The 18,765-nt window shown below is 41.4% G+C and overlaps 1 protein-coding gene across 4 annotated transcripts in view; it reads left to right on the forward strand.

Annotated features, from left to right (window-relative positions):
• Positions 1-18,765, forward strand: part of dennd4c (DENN/MADD domain containing 4C) — a 169,390-nt gene that overhangs the window by 103,607 nt on the left and 47,018 nt on the right. For all 4 annotated transcript variants that reach the window (XM_085983916.1, XM_085983930.1, XM_085983920.1 and 1 more), the window contains exons 12-19: positions 2-220; positions 3,175-3,320; positions 3,804-3,842; positions 7,073-7,203; positions 10,551-10,680; positions 11,058-11,264; positions 11,682-11,810; positions 15,918-16,065. In XM_085983916.1, the coding sequence (XP_085840042.1) occupies positions 2-220; positions 3,175-3,320; positions 3,804-3,842; positions 7,073-7,203; positions 10,551-10,680; positions 11,058-11,264; positions 11,682-11,810; positions 15,918-16,065 (1,149 nt within the window). The remainder of the gene's footprint in view (position 1; positions 221-3,174; positions 3,321-3,803; positions 3,843-7,072; positions 7,204-10,550; positions 10,681-11,057; positions 11,265-11,681; positions 11,811-15,917; positions 16,066-18,765) is intronic.

Here is an 18,765-nt window from a genome sequence, read left to right on the forward strand (position 1 = left end):
GTTCACAGGAGAGCACAGGAAGGGTCTGCTGTAGAGATGACGCCTATAGAGGCTGATTTTTCTTGGCAAAGGAAGATGATTTCACTGGAAATGGAAATCCAGGAGGCCTTTCTACGTTTCATGGCATCCATATTGAAGGGATATAGAACATACCTCAAACCAATAACCCAGGCTCCTTCTGAGAAAGCTACTTCTGCAAATTCACTATATGATCTGCAAGGTAATATTTTTTTTAAATCGTGCATATCTAATCTTTTGAATTTCAGCATTTCAAAGGGCAATTTGTTTAGTTCAGTTTTCATGCTAGGAGTTGAAAGATAAACTGCTGAGGCTAGCTAAAGTACAGCTTCGGCCTGTTTTTCTCACAGTAAATTTTTTTAAATGTTGTACTCTTGAGCTAAGAATCTGAGTGTACCAATTAAATTTCTGTTCAAGGTTTGCACCAGTTGGTTTGAATGTCAGTGAGGAACTTCCTTACTTTACTGGCTCTGTTTTAGTTTATATCTTGAACATGAAATTTCTGTTGTCTATCTTGGGGTGTGAAAAGGGGCCACAGTTTCTATTTTAATGAAGGGAAATATAAACATGCATGATGCACAGAATATTAAGTACACATTCTATGGGTCCCTGCTTCTGATCACTGGCCAGTGACTTTTGCTAGAAATTGCACATCTTCATGCTGGATGAAAATTGAATTAGGTTCATCAATGATGCTCCCACAATCAAATAGTCTGCTGACACTTGATTCTTGTGAGACAAGACTTGAGTGAGGTACTCGATTGTTAATAAAACCGTAGCCTTGTCTAAGTTGGCACTTTTTTAGGAGAGGGGAAATAGAACGTTGGGAGGGTAACATAGTAACTCGAGCACAACGATAAGGTGATTGGAGAAAACTTTCAGTAGAAATGTTTACATGATTGATGCATTACTTGAATAGCAAAGAGATGGATGAGCTGTCCAGACATCTAACAGCACCAGTTAAACTCATCACTCAGAAGTACTTTGGAGTAGCTCAAGATGTCTTGCCTGGAAATTGTATTTTTTTTTCTTCCCTGTGGGAATGCACCTACTCCCATTCAGTAGTTAATTGTGGTGGATAGCCATGATCTGATGAGTGGAAATTTACAGGAAGGCATCCATATGATCCCACTCTCTGTAATACAGCATTGGAACACTTCTGTGTGTGTGTGTGATTTTCCTTTCTCATTCTCTACTTTATTTTCTTACGAAGTTGCTTTCCCATTTGCTTACAGATTCTCTTACATTTCAGTTTATGCTGGAATTGAGTAGTGCTGTGTCTTAAATCATTTAGAGATAGTGGGATTAACTTAAAAGGGAATCTGTTGGCTATATTTTGGAAGATCATGATATCACTCATGTTAGGGTCTGAAGTTGCTCTTGACAAGTGTTTGAGTTTCCTGTTGTGCCAAAGTGGGGACAGCACTGACCTATTTAAGAGAATCTTCAGTGGTGTACAGCGTTCCTTTTTGGTTACCGGAGCTAGTGCCATCATGGGGTGCCACTATTTTGAGGATCGTTTGAGTGGGAGTACTAAATGAGTGTATACAGGAGCCAAAGCCAATCATGGGTTTTGTGAGGGCAATGTTCAAGAAGCGATAACTCTGAATTGAGCTGATCAAGAAAACAGTGCTTAAAATTTTGAGAGGCTGAATTTTTGCCTTTTCTTAGGGAGCTGTTGGGTGTTGAAGTCATATCTGTGGCCTTTTGGCAATATTTTCAGTTATTTTGAGTGCTGATGTTACAGGTGGTCAATATGCAAACTGTAAGTCAGTCTGCAGTGCAGCAACTAAGTATTCCCAGAAGAATATAATTGATTTTGCGTCTTAATGCAAACTCTATCGAAGCACCATTCCACCCCACTTTGTAAAGTTCAATTACTCCTTTCCCATCTTTGCAGTTTAAGCTGATCTCGTGTCATTTTTAACCAGAGTCCAACAGTTTGATTCCCTTCAACTTGAGTCATTTTTTCATTTCTGTTTCCACTTGAGACAGTGTACACCATTTCGTTTTTCCCTGATTGCAACACTACACATTGCCTTTGTAGCTCAAGGAAGACTCTGAGCTAACATATTAATGCACCAACATTTTCAAACTTCATTTGGTGTACTCATTGGAAGTTAGGTTTTCATAAAGTTCATAGAAGGGTGGGTCTCGGCACTGTAAATTGCTATACCCTAAATGTCATAAAGGAAGGTATCTGCAATTGCTGTTTTTTCTTGGTGCTTTGTGTTCTTCAGTGCTGCAAAAGTGCAAATTGGAGGTGGTCTGAGAGCAGACATTGGGCAGAATTTATCTTCCCGCTCTTCTGTCTCAGCTTTAATTTCTGCTGGAGTGACCTTATGAATGGGCAACAGTGAGGAAATTCTAACTCCTGATTGGATGCTGGTACAAATTAGAGAACTTGTTTATGTTCATTCAGTATAAAGTACTTGCTGCAAAAAAAATCTGTTGCAGGATGTTGTTGATTTTAGCTAATCATTTTCCTTTTGTGACCTTTGGTTTCTGGTTTTGCACTGAGTTACTTGTATGATACCCAAGCGACACTAACTGCACTTGGGTATCTCCAGGTCAGCACCCAAGTTGCTCTAAAGCATCAATTTCTGGTTTGGTCTAAGGAGCCGCTCCAAGAAGCGCCCATTAGTTGCACTGCCGAAGCAACTCTGTGCTTGAGATCACATGAAATTATTAGACACTAAAGGAGAGAAGGTTACCAAGGAAATTGCCGATGTCTGTTGCAAGACAACGTGGTTTTACAAGTTGGAACACAAGATCATCGACCTGATACTCTCCACAGATGCTGCTTGACTTGGAGTATTTCCAGCATTTTCTGTTTTTATTTCAGATTTACATTATTCTCCATTCTCTCCTCTCCTCTTGAGACTTAATGAATGGAGGATTTTGTATAAAATGTCCATTCTTGCTTTGGTTCCGAGAGACCAGCTTAAAATGGAGTGACATGACTTGAGAGAAACAAGTAAATGTCGAGACGTCCTTTTTTTGGCCGTTGACCATGGGGGCAGTTCTGATGACTACAGTTACCCATCAAGTATGAGACGCTCTCAGCTGTGCAGCTGGAATGTTGTACTGAAGCAGCTTCTAGCAGGTTATGCTGCTGTGCTTTCTTATCTAATTGCTGTGTTTTACGTTTGGTAGGGTTCTTGAAGTCTCGTGATCGGGCACATCAAAAGTTCTACATTCAGTTGACTAAAACACAGATGTTTATTCGCTTCATTGAAGAGTGTTCTTTTGTGAGTGACAAGGATACTAGCCTAGTATTTTTTGATGACTGTATAGATAAGGTAAGAATTTGCAGGTTTTCAAATACAGTACCTGCTTTTCTCGCACTTTTTTAAAACCTTATGCATAATCATACTTAATCAGCAGTAACTGAACAATCCAATTCTATATACAAATTTGATTAGCCATATTCTTATTACCAATTTTTTTTTATCAAGTAACTATGCAAGATCACAATAATGCTAAATGTTAGAAAGTACAAGTTTTCTCGCAGCTGAACTGAGTTTGTAGCCTATTACAGCTTAATTTCTAATTTCAGTAAGTTTTCTTTTTACTTTGTATTTTAATACTGGTCTCGTGAAGATCTGTATTTTTTATTTGGGTCTTGGAGGTCACTGAGTGTATGTGTATCTGAATGGCTGGTGCAATTGAATTAAAGTTTCCAGAAGTACACAGTTTACAACTGTTTTCTAGTGTTCAAAGGTTCATGTAGAATTTAGTATTTTTTTTCAGTTTCGTTAAAATTTCCACTCTCTTGTCCCCAGCTTTTTCATTCTGATAAAGGCACGGAGAAAGGAACCAAGGTTAGCATGATTTCTTGTGTAGTTTCTTCATTTTAATTTTTTTCCAGAAGTGGCAGCAATTCACTTCCAGTGATGCACGGTAACTCTATCTTGAATTGGTCTGCACACCCAGGTGTTAGTATGAGAGTAGTAAAAGAATGATTAGTAACTGATATTGAGCACCAACTTAAGCTGCACAGATAGATTGTTTAAGCAAGTGAGAGGCTTATGGGATTATAATACAATCATGGTGTGAGTTGGGAGAAAGAAGGGTTTCAATTTCACAAAGGTAAAGTATTCAGGCAGGAACAACTGGAAGGAAAGTCAGCCTAAAGTCGGTGGTGGGGAAATTTTCACAGACAATAATCCGGGACAAAATTAATTGGCATTTGGAGAAGTATAGGCCAGTAATTGAAAATCAGCACGGATTTGTTAAAGACAAATCGTGTTTGACTAACTTGATCGAGTTCTTTGAACTAACGGAGAGGGTTGATGAGGGTAGTGCAGTTGATGTGTGCATGGACATTCAAAAGGCGTTGGATAAAGTACCACATAATAGATTTGTTAGCAAAATTGAAACCCATGGAATTAAAGGGACAATGACACCATGGATACAAAACTGACTTAAGAGACAGAAAGCAGAGCGTAGTGGTGAACAGTTGTTTTTCAGAATGAAGGTAGGTATACAGTGGTGTTACCCAGGGATCGGTATTAGGACCACTGCTCTTTTTGACACATATATTAATGACCTGGACTTGAGTATTTGCCGATGACCCAGAATTCGGGACTGTAGTAAACAATGAGTAAGTTAGTAACAGACTTCAGGAGGACATACAGACTGGTGAAATGGGCAGACACATGGCAGATTAAATTTAATGCAGAGAAGTGTGAAGTGATCCATTTTGATAGGAAGAATGAAGATAGGCAATTTTGAAGGAGGTGCAGGAAGAGAGACCTGGAAGTGTGGCAGGACAAGTTGAGAAGGCTGTTAAAAAGCATATGGGATCCCTGGCTTTATAAACAGGCATAAGGTCAAAAGCAAGGGAGTTATGTTGGGGCCTAACCAGTGTTTTATAAAGGATTATCTGGAGTATTGTTCAGTTCTGGGCACCACACTTTAGAAGGATGTCAAGGCCTGTGAGAGGGTGAGGAGGAGATTTACTGGAATGGTAGCAGGGATGTGGGACTTCAGTTCCGTGGAGACTGGAGAAGCTGGGGTTGTTTTCCTTAGAGCAGGGAAGGTTAAGAAGGGATTTGATAGAGGTGTTCAAAATCATGAATGTTTTTGATAGTGAATAAGGAGAAACTTTTTCCAGTGTCAGAAGGGTCGGTAACCAGAGGACACAGACTTAAGGTGATTAGCAAAAGAACCAGAGTCAACATAGGAAACATTTTTTTTACACAGTGAGTTGTTGTAATCTGTAATGCATTGCCTGAAAGGGTGGTGGAAGCAGATTCAATAGTAACATTCAGAAGAGAATTCGATAAGTACTTGAAGGGGAAAAAATTTACAGGACTATGGGAAGGAGTAGGGGAGTGGTGTTGCTCTACCAAAGAGCTGGCATAGACCTGATGGGCCACATGGCGCCTCTCCGTGCTGTATCATGCTATGATTCTGTGCAAGTACAAAACATTTGATTGGTATAATCAGTGACCATATAACACGAGGTTAAGCAGAGTTATAGCAAATCAACAACAAACAACTTGCTTTTGCATAGTGGCTTTAACATAGAAAATATATTCCGATGTTTGGTCAAAGAGATTGCTTTTAAGTACGGCCTTAAACAATGACAGAGAGCTGAAAATACAGAAGGGTATAGGGAGGGCATTCTAAGTGTGGCTGAAGGCATGGCTGCCAATGGTAGGGTATGATGCAGAAGGGGCTAGATTCAAAGGAATGGAAGCTCAGGAAGGGGTATAAGACTGAAGGTTACAGAGTTGGGGAAGAGCAAGGCCATGAAGGGATTTAAATACAACTCTGCGAATTTTACATTTGAGGTGTTGGAGACCTGGGAGCTAATCAATGTTCCCTCTACGATGTGTGGTTGCACAGTAAGAGAAAGGTCCCATGCAGGCCACTCACCGGCTTCCCCATTGTAAATACTGCACATGCACAGAAATGTAGAGGACTGCGCTGTGCGCAGCAAAGTGCGGTTTATAGGGAACATTAGAGCCAATATAAGGGAGTGAGGACAGGAATGAGTGGGACTTGGTCAGATAGGATACGGGCTGCAGAATTTTACATGAGCTGAAGTTTACATAGGGTGCAGGATTGGAGGCTGGCCTCAGGAGCATTTGAATAGTCGAGTTTGAAGGTAACAAAGATGTTTCATTAGCAGATGGGATGAGGTGGGTAGGGGTGTAGGTGGACAATGTTAAGTAGTTAGAAGTTGGCAGTTTTTGTGCTAGAGAGGATATTGGGTCAGAAACTTACCTCGGGCTTAAATGGGGCACTGAACTGCCAACAGTCTAGTTCAGCCTGAAACAATGACCAAGGAGGGGGATTGAATTGGTGGCCAAGGTACAGAGTTTATCATGGGGCCAAAGACAATAGCTTTGGTCTTACTAATGTTTAGCTTGAGGCAAGAATATAAGCATTAGGAGCAGGCCTTGGGCCATTCAACCCATCGAGCCTGCTCTGCCATTCAGTAAGATAATGGCTAATCTTCGATCTCAACTCCACTTACCCGCCTGATCTCCATATCCATGGATTCCCCTGGAGTCCAAAAATCTATATCTCAGCCTTGAATATATGCAATAACTCTGCATCCACAGCCTTTTGGGGTAGGGAATTCCAAGGATTCACAACCCTCCAAGTGAAGAAATTCCTCTTCATCTCAGTCTTAAATGGCCGACCCCTTATCCTGAGACTATGCCCCCTAGTTCTAGACTCTCTAGCCAGGTGAAACAACCTCTCGGCATCTACCCTGTCAATCCCCCTCAGAATCTTGTCTGTTTCAATGAGAATAGGAAGTTTGTGATCTTGAGGAAGCTGAAGAGTTTTTTTCAATGGAAAATGTTAAGAATAGCAAGATTGGAGGAGGGAAGTGGGTGGTAAGGAAGCTTTTTAAAAAATAAAAAAAAAGTGGCTGGGGATTGCATTGTGATCGAGGCTTCTGGTAGAGAGAGATGAGGGCGTTGTCCAAGGATTTGGGTGGGGGAGTCTATATGAAGGGGGAGAGTGAATGAAGACAGCAGGGCAATAAAGTCAGAGGGAAAAGTACTTATTTTCTGCATTTTTGCACATCAAGGTTGATGCTGACTACACTGAAGATACAAAGCTAATCGAGCTGGACGAGTCACAGAGAAGTGAGCACACTGTGTTTATAATGCCTCTGGAACCTCCACCATCAGATGGACAAGATCTACCAGGGAAATTTAGGTATTGTACCTTGGTCCAAGTCAAAATCAATTTTGTGTGCCTGCTGATGAAATTCTGCCATAGAAATGTGTGTTTTTTTGTCCTTTCTCCTTGGTTACTTCCTACTTCTGTTCACCACCATACTATACAACACATTTTTCCACAAGCAAAATTTTGCCCAAACATACTGCAGTAAAATATGTTCAATGTTGTTACCTGTATCCTTAAAATAAACTTACATGATTAATGGACAAAACAGTCAATAATTTACAAAAATCATAAACTTCTCCATCCCATCTTATCTCTCATGGTGTGTTTTCTCCTTCCCCAAATGCAAAATCAATAGTCTCCATCTTGCGTAAACCCATTCCTGCAAGTAGATAATGCTACACCATCGGAGCTCCAATAACTGCTCAACCAACTTATGCTGAACATCATAAAGTGCAAAATGAAAATGCATTTTGCAGTGGACCAAAGACTTGTATATGCTAATGATTTTTTCCCTTCCTGCCTCTGCCATTCTGTGGCTTTGATCCCATTGTGAGAAATTGCTGCAGGAAAAGCTAATAATTATGGATCACTGAAGGAAAATATCTGTTAGCAGAGATCACTGGGGACAAAATACTAGGAACAATTAAGTGAGGAACAATAATACATTAAAGAATGACAGAGGAGGGAGTGAATAACAGACATGGAATAACAGAGATGGGGAGAGTAACAGCTGCACCAAGAGTAATTGAGAGTAACTGTGTGAGTCTGAGGGGGATCCCCAGGCTGCTTGATGTGCTGTGTACCTCTGTTTGTTACACTCAGCCTTTCTCTCGTGCTCTTACTGTGTCTGTCAGCAGCTTCATAAACACAGCTACATCTTGCATAGGTTTAAGACACTCAGGGATTTGAATCTTTTTTCCTTTTCTCCAAGGCTGCTGGTTTATAGCTTATATGTATTTAATTTTAATTGAATTATTGTGAATGAAGATGTTACAATGATTGATTGTAAGTTCTGTATGACATGGTTTCTGTGATTTCTCTAGGGGTAACACATGGAAAACCTTAGCATGGATTTAAAAAACAGGGTGGAGTACTGGTTTAAATCTGTGACTAACTAATCATATTGACCTTGTTTATAACAGGTGGTTCTTGTTTGTTATATGTTGATTGCTGAAGGCTGATGCACTGTAGCCACAAAATAAACTAATTGGGGAACATGAGAGTTTGTTGCAATTAGTTTTTTGTGCTGAATAATACTGACATCATTATTTTTATAAGAACTTAGTTTTAAAAGTGGTTGTAACATTGAAAGCTGTTCAGCCCCTCTCCCTCCCTCCCTGCACACTGGTCAGCTGTTTAAAATACCAATGATAGTGCATTGTTAGAGAGTGTAACCAGATGACCAAACAAGTATTCTCACCTGTGCTCTACAGCTGAGCAGTGCATCAAGAAAGATGATGGGATTGCTGGGCAGGACGTTTGCTGACTGCATTTATGACCTAGTTGACAAGTCTTCAGTGCAGACCCAACAGGCTGTCCTCTGAAATGTTCAGCTACAGTCACAGTGCTAACTACTGCCACACTTTAGCTTATCCTTCTCAATTTTGCTGATTTTAAACTTGCCTCGGACTAATGTTAGTAAGTTACTGATAATCAGTTCATTGCCACCATCTGTTCAGTCTATTGAATTGAAGGGGACAGTGAGCTGATGAACAGTGGTAGTTAGTGCTTGACTGCAACTGGAAGTTATGGGGGAGAAAGAACTCATTTGTTACACCTGATCTACACTCTTAGTACAGTTACAGTGAGGCTGTAATGTAGTTTAATGACCATTTCTGACTCAACCCAAGCTGTTTTGGTTCCAAAGTAGAATTGGTGTGTAACTGGAAATGGGGCAAACGGGGTCCCCCATTGTTTCAATACCATATTTGGCATCTAGCTACTGTGTAATTCAAGGTATTCATTCAAGGTATGCGGCGGCTTATAGTTAATTGCATACAGGAAAAAGGTTGATCCAAAGTATTTCCACCATTCGTGCACAGTGTTTCATATGAAATTCTTTTATGATCTATTGAAGCACAGGGTTTGTCAAATGTGGGACAAATTCCTGTAACTGCTCATTGAAGTGACTGAGGGATACAACTGTGTACAAATTGGCAATATAAGTAACTACACTTCAAAAGTAGTTCATTGGAGTTGAAGCACTTTAGAATATCCTGGATGTGATAACTTGCTATATGAATACAAATCCCATTACTGGAAACTTTCTGGTATCCGGCACTGACTGGACCGAGCTGGTGCCGTACCATCAAAACTGCCGTAGAAACCAGTGCTAATGTTAAAACATACGGAGCTTTTGAGCTCCGTGTGAATCAACAAACCCTAACAGCTTCAAAACAGTCGGCCGCAGCTTAAAAGCGTCTCTGTAGCTAAGCAACAGCTTCAGCTAGACCTTGCAGAGCCTGATTGGGGAAAAAAAAAAGCAACGAGAAGTAAAAAAAACTTGTAGGAAACGGCTCCTGAATTTTGCTGGTAGATAGAGCTTTCCGGACATTAAACGAAAGTTTCCTGTACAAGTTTAATAGCAGTTTTGGGTCAGGAGAGAATATTGAAGTGGGATTCATGTAGCTTGAGTGAGTTGAGGCTTTTTTCATTTAGTCAGTAACTTTGATTTTTCACTCCAGGGCATCAGAGGTGCCTTATCTCTGGGACATGTACCACTCTGAATTGGTTTAAATTTTAGATTACAACACAGATACAGATTTTAGGTTTCTGGTCAACTTGTACATCTCCAAAATAAAAAGTGGTATCCATACTGTAAATGCAATATTTGTGTTTTATGACCAAGACTGGTTTACAGGCCTTTGTAATGAATAGGGGTCAACAGTAACAGTGTTGCACCATAAATGAAGTAGCCTATTTTTTTTCCCTAAAGAAATGTTGAACATTTTGAGATGGCACTTGACATTGCTGTGTCTATTTTACAGGGCTGCATCTGTTGGTGCTTGTGTTGTAAAAAGCAATCTCATAAACTTAATTGGGTATTAAATGAAACTTGTATTGACCAGGAGAGTCAGGAGGCTCAATTTAAAAACCTAATTGAGAACATGAAACTGAAATCACGTGGTGCAATATTACTAACAAATGGGTTCTTACAAAATTTGCCTTGTCCACTATTTTAACAAAAGTTTCACCTGTTTATTTTGAATGCGATGGTACCTCTTAAAACAGCAGTTAACTTCATTTTTTGGGGATGTTAACTTAATTATATTGTAACCCCTATATATTTTATCTTGTGGTTTGTTTAAACTATATTATAAACAAATTAGAATATGCAAAAACCTTTCAGTGAACTTCGGTTTGAATTTTTATTTCAGCTATAAAATCTTCCCAGTGCTCAAACCAGAGCTGTTAGACCGACCACAGGAAGTGAAAATGCCTATCAAACTTTTAATTGGAGCTACTAACCCCAGCAGTCCAGCCCTCATGGCAAAAAGAACTAAACAGGTGAGGGAAGTTTTATGTGCAGGTTTAAACAATAGTACTTAGTTCGTACGGATACCTGTTAACATCTTAGCATTTCATCTGTGTTCTGCAGTAAATGTGTTTACATGTCCTAATGGTAGGTATAAAAAGGGAGCAGAATATCTTGTAGAAGGGGGGCTTTTTAATACAAATATACTAACATTATACCGTACTAAAACTTAAACTATTTGTCAGACTTTGGCTAAGTCTGAAGGTGCTTACTCTATCAAGTTGTTCAAATTGAGAGCAAAAGCTAAAGAATTGGAAAACCACAGAGAATTTATTGGAAAGAAGCGAATATACTTTAACATTGTTGTATTGCTACATACTGGAGAAATGATCAATACTTTGCTTCACAGGAGATAAAAACTGCCCAGAAAATTGCAAAGAAATACTTCTCAATCCCTGCACTCTGGTCCAAGTGCTTGTTCAGCCATTGTTACAGTCTTTGGTTCATTTGCCTGCCAGCATATGTCGGGGTCTCCCATTTCAAGGTCAGAGCATTGCAGCAAGCATACAGTGTACTCATCAAAATGAGAAATATGAAAGTGGATCCACTAGATGAGGCAAGTGCACATTTCACCTCAATAAAAATATGATTTGCAGGTAAGTTGAAGATTGCAGTGTAATTTTACACACATACTACTGATTTGTTTATTGTCTTTGAGTATCTGTCTCTAGAAATGTCAGCGTTAGTTGGCTGTTCACTATAATGAAATCCCAAAAAATCCAATGTGCTATAATTTATGAAAAGCTGTTACTAATTCAAATGTTTGAAGATTTTTCCAAAGTTTCGTAACAGGCTCAAGGAGCTTAACGGCCTACTCCTGTTCCTATGTTATTAGATTAAGAAATGTTTCAATAGCAGTGTTGTATGAAACTGAGCTGTACTTCTGTCAGTGCTGTTTCGGCTCACTATTTTCATTCTGTTCTGTGCACAAATGGAATTCACTTTCTTGTTTTTTTTTCTTTACCATGTATAGGTGTGCTACAGGGTTTTGATGCAATTGTGTGGACTCTTGGAGCACCCAGTACTTGCTGTTAGAGTTCTGTTTGAAATGAAAAATGCAGGTGTGCAACCGAATGCCATTACTTATGGTTATTACAACAAAGTAAGTTGAAAACTAAATCTGTTTGTAATGTGTGGTGCAGGAAAGTTATGTGAATATTTTTCATGGCCTCAAAACCATTACTGCAAATTCACAAACAAATTATGAAGGGCCAAATGGCTTTCTTCATAAAGATCTTATGAATTGCGAGCAGCTTTTTATTATGGGGCTGTCACCAGAAGGCAACTGGCATTTCCCAAAGTCATTTTTTTTTTAGGATAATTGGAGCAAGCTGAAGGAGATTACTTTCTCAGCCTGGGCTAGCTTTGCCTTAGATGTCTGGGGTAAAGGAATTCAGTGACACCAAAGAGCTATTGAGGCAGAGACTTGACCAATATTTAAAAGGAAATGGGATGTATTTGGGGGGAAAAAAAGCAACATAAAAGGTAAACTCTTTTTACTAGGTCCGAGCATAGGGAATGGTCTAGAAATGTTGGTGCTGAGCAGAGTTTAGGATGATATGCCCTGCGAGAAACGGCCCAACACTGAGCCCACTGCTCTTTGTGCGACCTCTCCAGTTGGTTCAGGTCGGTCTATGCTAGCCGGTATGCAGCCCATGTACTGATTGGCTCCCAGTTCATAGTCACCTTCATGCAGAACCCGTGTCCAAGGAGATAGGGAAAGAGATGGGCCCTGTTGGAAATGCAACACCTTTTCCAGTGCAGGGGGATGCTGGCTGTAGTTTCAGGGTGAATATCAGCAGGTTATAGGGTAAGATTATAAGGGGAAGCTAGTTAAGTACCTGAGGAAGAAAAGAATAGAAGGATATGGTGATAGGATGAGATATTAAGTGAGGTGGGAAGAGGCTTGTGTGGAGCATAAGCACAGGTTTTTTAAATTTATTTTTTATTCATTGATGGGATGTGGGCGTCGCTGGCTGGCTAGGCCTGCATTTAGTGCCCATCCCTAATTGCCCTTGAGAAGATGGTGGTGAGCCGCCTTCTTGAACCGCTGCAGTCCATATGGTGTAGGTACACCCACAATGCTGTTAGGAAGGGAGTTCCAGGATTTTGGCCCAGCGACAGTGAAGGAACGGCGATACAGGTCCAAGTCAGGATGGTGTGTGGCTTGGAGGGGAACTTGTAGGTGGTGATGTTCCCATGCGTCTGCTGCCCTTGTCCTTCTAAGTGGTAGAGGTCGCGGGTTTGGAAGGTGCTGTTGAAGGAGCTTTGGCGAGTTGCTGCAGTGCATCAGTGCTAGTTACAGGTCGGATATCCAGGCATTCCACCTATTACAACCGTTGCATACAACCAACTGGAATACCATAACTCACTGATGGTCTATGAGTGGAATCTGTGTTACCAGTATTATTAATTATTGGTGCAATTTCAGTGCGTTACTGTTAGTTATTGGTGGGATCAAAATTCCTTCCACCTCCTGACTTCCCTTGCGATTCTCTCCCCCACTTTGAAATGTCTCCCACCCCCTACTTCCCTGCCCTCTGTTTCTCCTTTTCACCTGCTCACGGGAAGCCTACTGGTTCTCTGAACTTCTCACATAACAGCTGCTAGTGCGAAACCACAAGCCAAGATTCTTATCTACAGTGACCCAGCCTTTAAGGTAAATGCAATAACATTTGCAGACTTCACGTGGTCAGACCTCCTGGAATACCTCCAACCAGAGTTGGTAATCGTGCACACACCATGTGGGGGTCACAGTAAAAGTCAGCAGACATCCGCTGAAGTTACCATCTGATTGGTCCCTGCTAACCACATGATCTGATATAGGAACCCATCACCAGTGAGATGCACGGTTATTTGTACATACTAATCAAATGTCTGAAAGTAGGGTTCATAGATGTATGATTTCACAAAACTTGGGTGTACATAATGCTCATCTAGAAGGTTTGAGTTTCAGTTCCAGGACTGCAGCTTAGCCCACGCATGTTTTTAGGCCTCACTTGCTTCTGATGGGGCAAAGGTTGGTAGAGATGAGTTTAAACCTATTGATTTTCACCACTTAGGATTGTATTATATTATGAGGCCAAACCTTGATGTCATGGTTAATCCCAAGATGAGTTTCCAACTGCACATCCATGCCATCGCAAAGGCCACCTATTTCCACCTCTAACATTGCCTGACACCACCCCCCCCCCCCCCCCCAAACTTGCTCATTTGCTGAAGCCCTCCATGCCTTTTTTACCATTAGACTTGACTATTCCAACTCGCTCACTCCTGGCCAGCTTCACACTTTCTATCCTCTGTAAACTTGAGGTCATCCAAAATTTGCTGCCCATGTCCTAACTCTCACCAAGTCCTGTTCTCCATCACCCCTGTGCTCGCTACTTTGGCTCCTGGTTAAGCAACACCTCGATTTTCAAATTCTCATACTTATTTTCAAATCCCTCCATGGCCTCGCCCCACCCTATCTCTAATATCCCCCAGCCCTATAACCCTCTGAAATATCTGTGCTCCTCTTATCCTGCCTCTTGAGCATCCCCAATTTTAATTGCTCCACTGTTGGCTGTGCCTTCAGCTGCCAAGGCGCTCAATCCCGGAATTCCCTCCCCTAAACCCCTCCGCCTCTCTTTCCTCAATTAAGACGCTCCTTAAAACCTACTTCTTTTGATCAAGCTTTTTGGTCATCTGCCCTAATCTCCTTATGTGGCTCTGTCAAATTTTGTTTGGTAACGCTTCTGTGAGGCGCCTTGATGTTTTGCTACATTAAAGGCGCTATATAAATGCAAGTTTGTTATCAATTTGAGACTGGTACTTACTGTAGAGCAATATGAGCTAGCAGTGTAGAGTTAGAGTCTGATATTTTCAAGCCAGGCAAAGCAGGGCTTTGTGTATGCATACTTACTTGTGCAGAGCTTTGCTCACCGACATTCAAATTCTGGCTCTATTGTAAACTTTAAGAAGTTAGTTAGATTTTCATTGTCTGGGTTCGTTTTAAAGTTTGCTTAACAAGTTAGTTATACTGCATCTGGTGCTGTGAGAGAACATCTCCCTTGAGGTGGTAGCACTGTTTTCCAGAATTCAGTGTGTCATCAGATTGGTAACTTTAATCTCCAAATATTGCTGTCTTTGCTAACAAAGGAACAGTTTGAACCATTGCAGAAATGGCAATATAACAGGGCCACTGGTCATGTTGCATTAGCCACGCCTGTGTTTGATAACACTTCTGTGAAGCGCCTTGGGATGATTTATTACATTAAAGGTTGTAGCCTGACGGTAATTGTCAGGGCTGGTGGAGCACATAGTGAGTGAAAAAAGTTAAATAACTGTGTAGATGGAATAAAAATAAATATTTTAAAAGACTAAAGTTGTCAGCTGTGGCTCAGTTGGTAGCACTCTCGCCTCCTGAGTCAGAAGGTTGTAGGTTCAAGTCACACTCCAGAGACTTGAGCACAAAAATCTAGGCTGACACTCTAGTGCAGTACTTGAGGGAGTGCTGCACTGTCAGAGGTACTGTCTTTCAGATGAGACGTTCAACCGAGGCCTCGTCTACTCTTTCCGGTGAATGTAAAAGATCCTATGGCACTATTTTCGAGAAGAGCAGGGGTGTCCTAGCCAATATTTATCCCTCAACAACAGCAACTTGTATTTATATAGCGCCTTTAACGTAGTAAAAAGTTCCAAGGCGCTGCACAGGAGTATTTTAAGACACAAAATTTGACACCAATTCACATCAGGAGAAATTAGGGCAGGTGACCAAAAGCTTGGTCAAAGAGGTAGGTTTTAAGGAGCGTCTTAAAGGAGGAAAGAGAGGTAGCGAGGTGGACAGGTTTAGGTAGGGAATTCCAGAGCTTAGGGCCTAGGCAACAGAAGGCACGGCCACCAAAGGTTGAGTGATTATAATCTGGGATGCACAAGAGGGTAGAATTAGAGGTGTGCAGATATCTTGGGGGGATAGTTGTGGGGCTGAAGGAGATCAACATCTATAACATTATCTGGTCATTATCGCAATGCTGTTTGTGGGAGCTTGCTGTGTGCAAATTGGCTGCCGTGTTTCCTACAGTACAACAGTGACTACACTTCAAAAAGTACTTTATTGGCTGTAAAGCCCTTTGGGACGTCTGGTGGTCGTGAAAGACACTATATAAATGCAAGTCTTAAGTATTTCTGTTATTACCTCTGAACTTGTGGGTGATGGACTTCCTTTTTGTAGGCTGTTTTGGAGAGTCCCTGGCCCAGCAGTAATCGCAGTGGTTGCCTTTTGTGGACAAAAGTGCGGAATGTAGTTCGTGGTGTCGCGCAGTTTCGTCAAGTGTTTAAGAAATCGAGCTCTGCGAATGCCCAAGTTCCATTGATCTCAGGTAACCATTTTAAAGGAGCAAAGTTGATGTGTTGGGAACTGATTTTTTTTAAGTAATGGAGTGACTGCTGTGATTTTTTTTGGGGGGTGGGAGCAGATGAGAGGTTCTGTTCATCTCTCTAAATTATGCAGCTGTTTACTGACTTGAAAGACCAATAGCAGGAGGGTAACCAAATGGTGTCTCCTGGTTTCCTGAACTTTTTTCTCTCTAGTATGCTGAAAAAGAAAAAAAGTTGTGCAGATCCAGGATGTTACAATATGCGGTGCTCCAATAAACACATGAGCCAGATGGAGCAAGCAGGGCTGGAGCATTTTCATGCAATACCTTTTCAAATTGTGTAGTACCTTTCACTAACTTAGTAAATCTAACTGAAAATGACTTTGCCAATTAGTCACCTGATGAAGACATCTTTTGGGCCATTATGCTAATGTTTGAAAGCAGCTCTATGTTCCAGCTAATGAAATTGCATTGTTTGTTGAGTGAGATGATTTAATCAGTGGGAGAGTACATACCAGTGGCCAATTTTTTTTTAAAAACAGGCTGATGACTCTCCTAGGCCCTGTTGCAAGGCTATGGAACAAAAGAAATGTTGAATTATTTTTTAATTTGTCTAAGCATAAATTACTGCCAACATACTGGCAGGAAGAGAGAACTGAAGTGAACAACATAAATGGGAACTGCAGAAGTGAAAAGATCATAACAGGGAAGCTGATTGAACTGGTAGAATTCAATTCAATTTGTAGATATAATCGAATCCAGTTAAAATGATCAAGTTGGACGGATTCCCAAATGATGTCCATAAATATTGATTTGACCAATGCTTCAGAGATGTAAACAGTTGATGCAGTCAATGATACCATTAGAGAGCACAAAGAAGTAAGGATTACTGCCACTATTCCCTCTTGCCATCTTTTTGTGGAGTTTGCACAAACTGATGAGGACAGATTACCTTTATTGGAAGTGTGAGCTGATAATGGCGCAGCGAGGTCAACTGGGCACCTGGCACCTTGGTGAACGACGGACAACGTCTATCTCCTTAACCAATGAGATTTAAGGATAAAGAAAGAAACAAGAACGACTGAGAAGGAAATGGGATTAATTTGAGTCAAATTAGATACAGAAAGATAAATAAAGGGAAAGAAAGATTGCATTGAGTGGAAAAAAGTGACTAAGCAAAGGTAAGAACAAAAATTAAAATATTTAACCTCTAGGAACAATTTGTTACCTGCAGGAATGAGACTTCACAGTTTCAATTGTTCCCTTTCTGGACTAGGAAAGTTGAGTGGCATTGCAGGATCACAAATCTCGTCATTTAAAAGGGCCCTTGCGTCGTTACTTTCTGTGGCGTGTTTAATTCATTTTAACAGCGCAAATCCAGCAATTTCTTGAAACTCGCGGGGAGGTTGACGGTAAGCTCCTGGTTTTTACGAAGCTAGCAGTGGAGCGGCACAAGTCGTCCAGCAATTTGTGGCGACTCGCAACTTAAGCCGTATCTCTTCCACGCCTCAAATTGCTGGGTTATGTACGCAATAATAACGGCGCGCGCATTCAACTCGCTGTTATTTTCCCAGCAAATTCTGGGCCATTGTCTTTCTAGGAAGGAAATTGAGGATATCCAGGTAATGAAAAGATACTGGGCCTGAGTGATTTTTATTGAGAATGGGAGCTTCACTGTTTGTAAAGCAAGTGAGGAAGTTTTTTTTATTTTTTATTCGTTTGTGATGTGGGCGTCACTGGCAAGGCCAGCATTTATTGCCCATCCCTAATTACCCTTGAGAAGGTGGTGGTGTGCCACCGCCTTGAATCGATGGCGTCCGTGTGGTGAAGGTACTCCCACAGTGCTGTTAGGGAGTTCCAGGATTTTGACCCAGCAACGGTGAATGCTCTGCGATCTACTTCTAAGTCAGGATGGTGTGTGACTTGGAGGGGAACTTGGAGGTGGTGGTGTTCCCATGCGCCTGCTGCCGTTGTCCTAGGTGGAAGAGGTCACGGGTTTGGGAGGTGCTGCCGAAGAAGCCTTGGCGAGTTGCTACAGTTCATCTTGTAGATGGTACACACTGCAGCCATGGTACGTGGTGGAGGGAGTGAATGTTTAAGGTGGTGGATGGGGTGCCAATCAAGCGGGCTGCTTTGTCCTGGATGGTGTCGAGCTTCTTGAGTGTTGTTGGAGCTGCACTCATCCAGGCAAGTGGAGAGTATTCCATCACACTCCTTACTTGTGCCTTGTAGATGGTGGAAAGGCTTTGGTGAGTCGGGAGGTGAGACACTCTCCGCAGAATACCCAGCCTCTGACCTGCTCTTGTTGCCACAGTATTTATGTGGCTGGTCCAGTTAAGTTTCTGGTCAATGGTGACCCCCCAGGATGTTGATGGTGGGGGATTCGGCGATGGTAATGCCTTTTAATGTCAAGGGGCGGTGTTTAGACTCTCGCTTGTTGGAGATGGTCATTGCCTGGCACTTCTATGGCGCGAATGTTACCTGCCACTTATCAGCCCACGCCTGAACGTCGTCCAGGTCTTGTTGCATGCGGGCATGGACTGCTTCATTATCTGAGGAGTTGTGAATGGCGCTGAACACTGCAGTCATCAGCGAACATCCCCATTTCTGTTCATTTGCACGGAACAACATGCATATGTTTTGAAAATGGTTTTAATTGTTACTGCTTCTGTGAATTTTCTGCTGGAGTGCTGCAAAACAAAA

This window comes from Somniosus microcephalus, chromosome 1, assembly GCF_052327205.1.
Source record: "Somniosus microcephalus isolate GS21.2 chromosome 1, FLI_Smic_1.0, whole genome shotgun sequence".
In the NCBI taxonomy this organism is placed as follows: domain Eukaryota; kingdom Metazoa; phylum Chordata; class Chondrichthyes; order Squaliformes; family Somniosidae; genus Somniosus; species Somniosus microcephalus.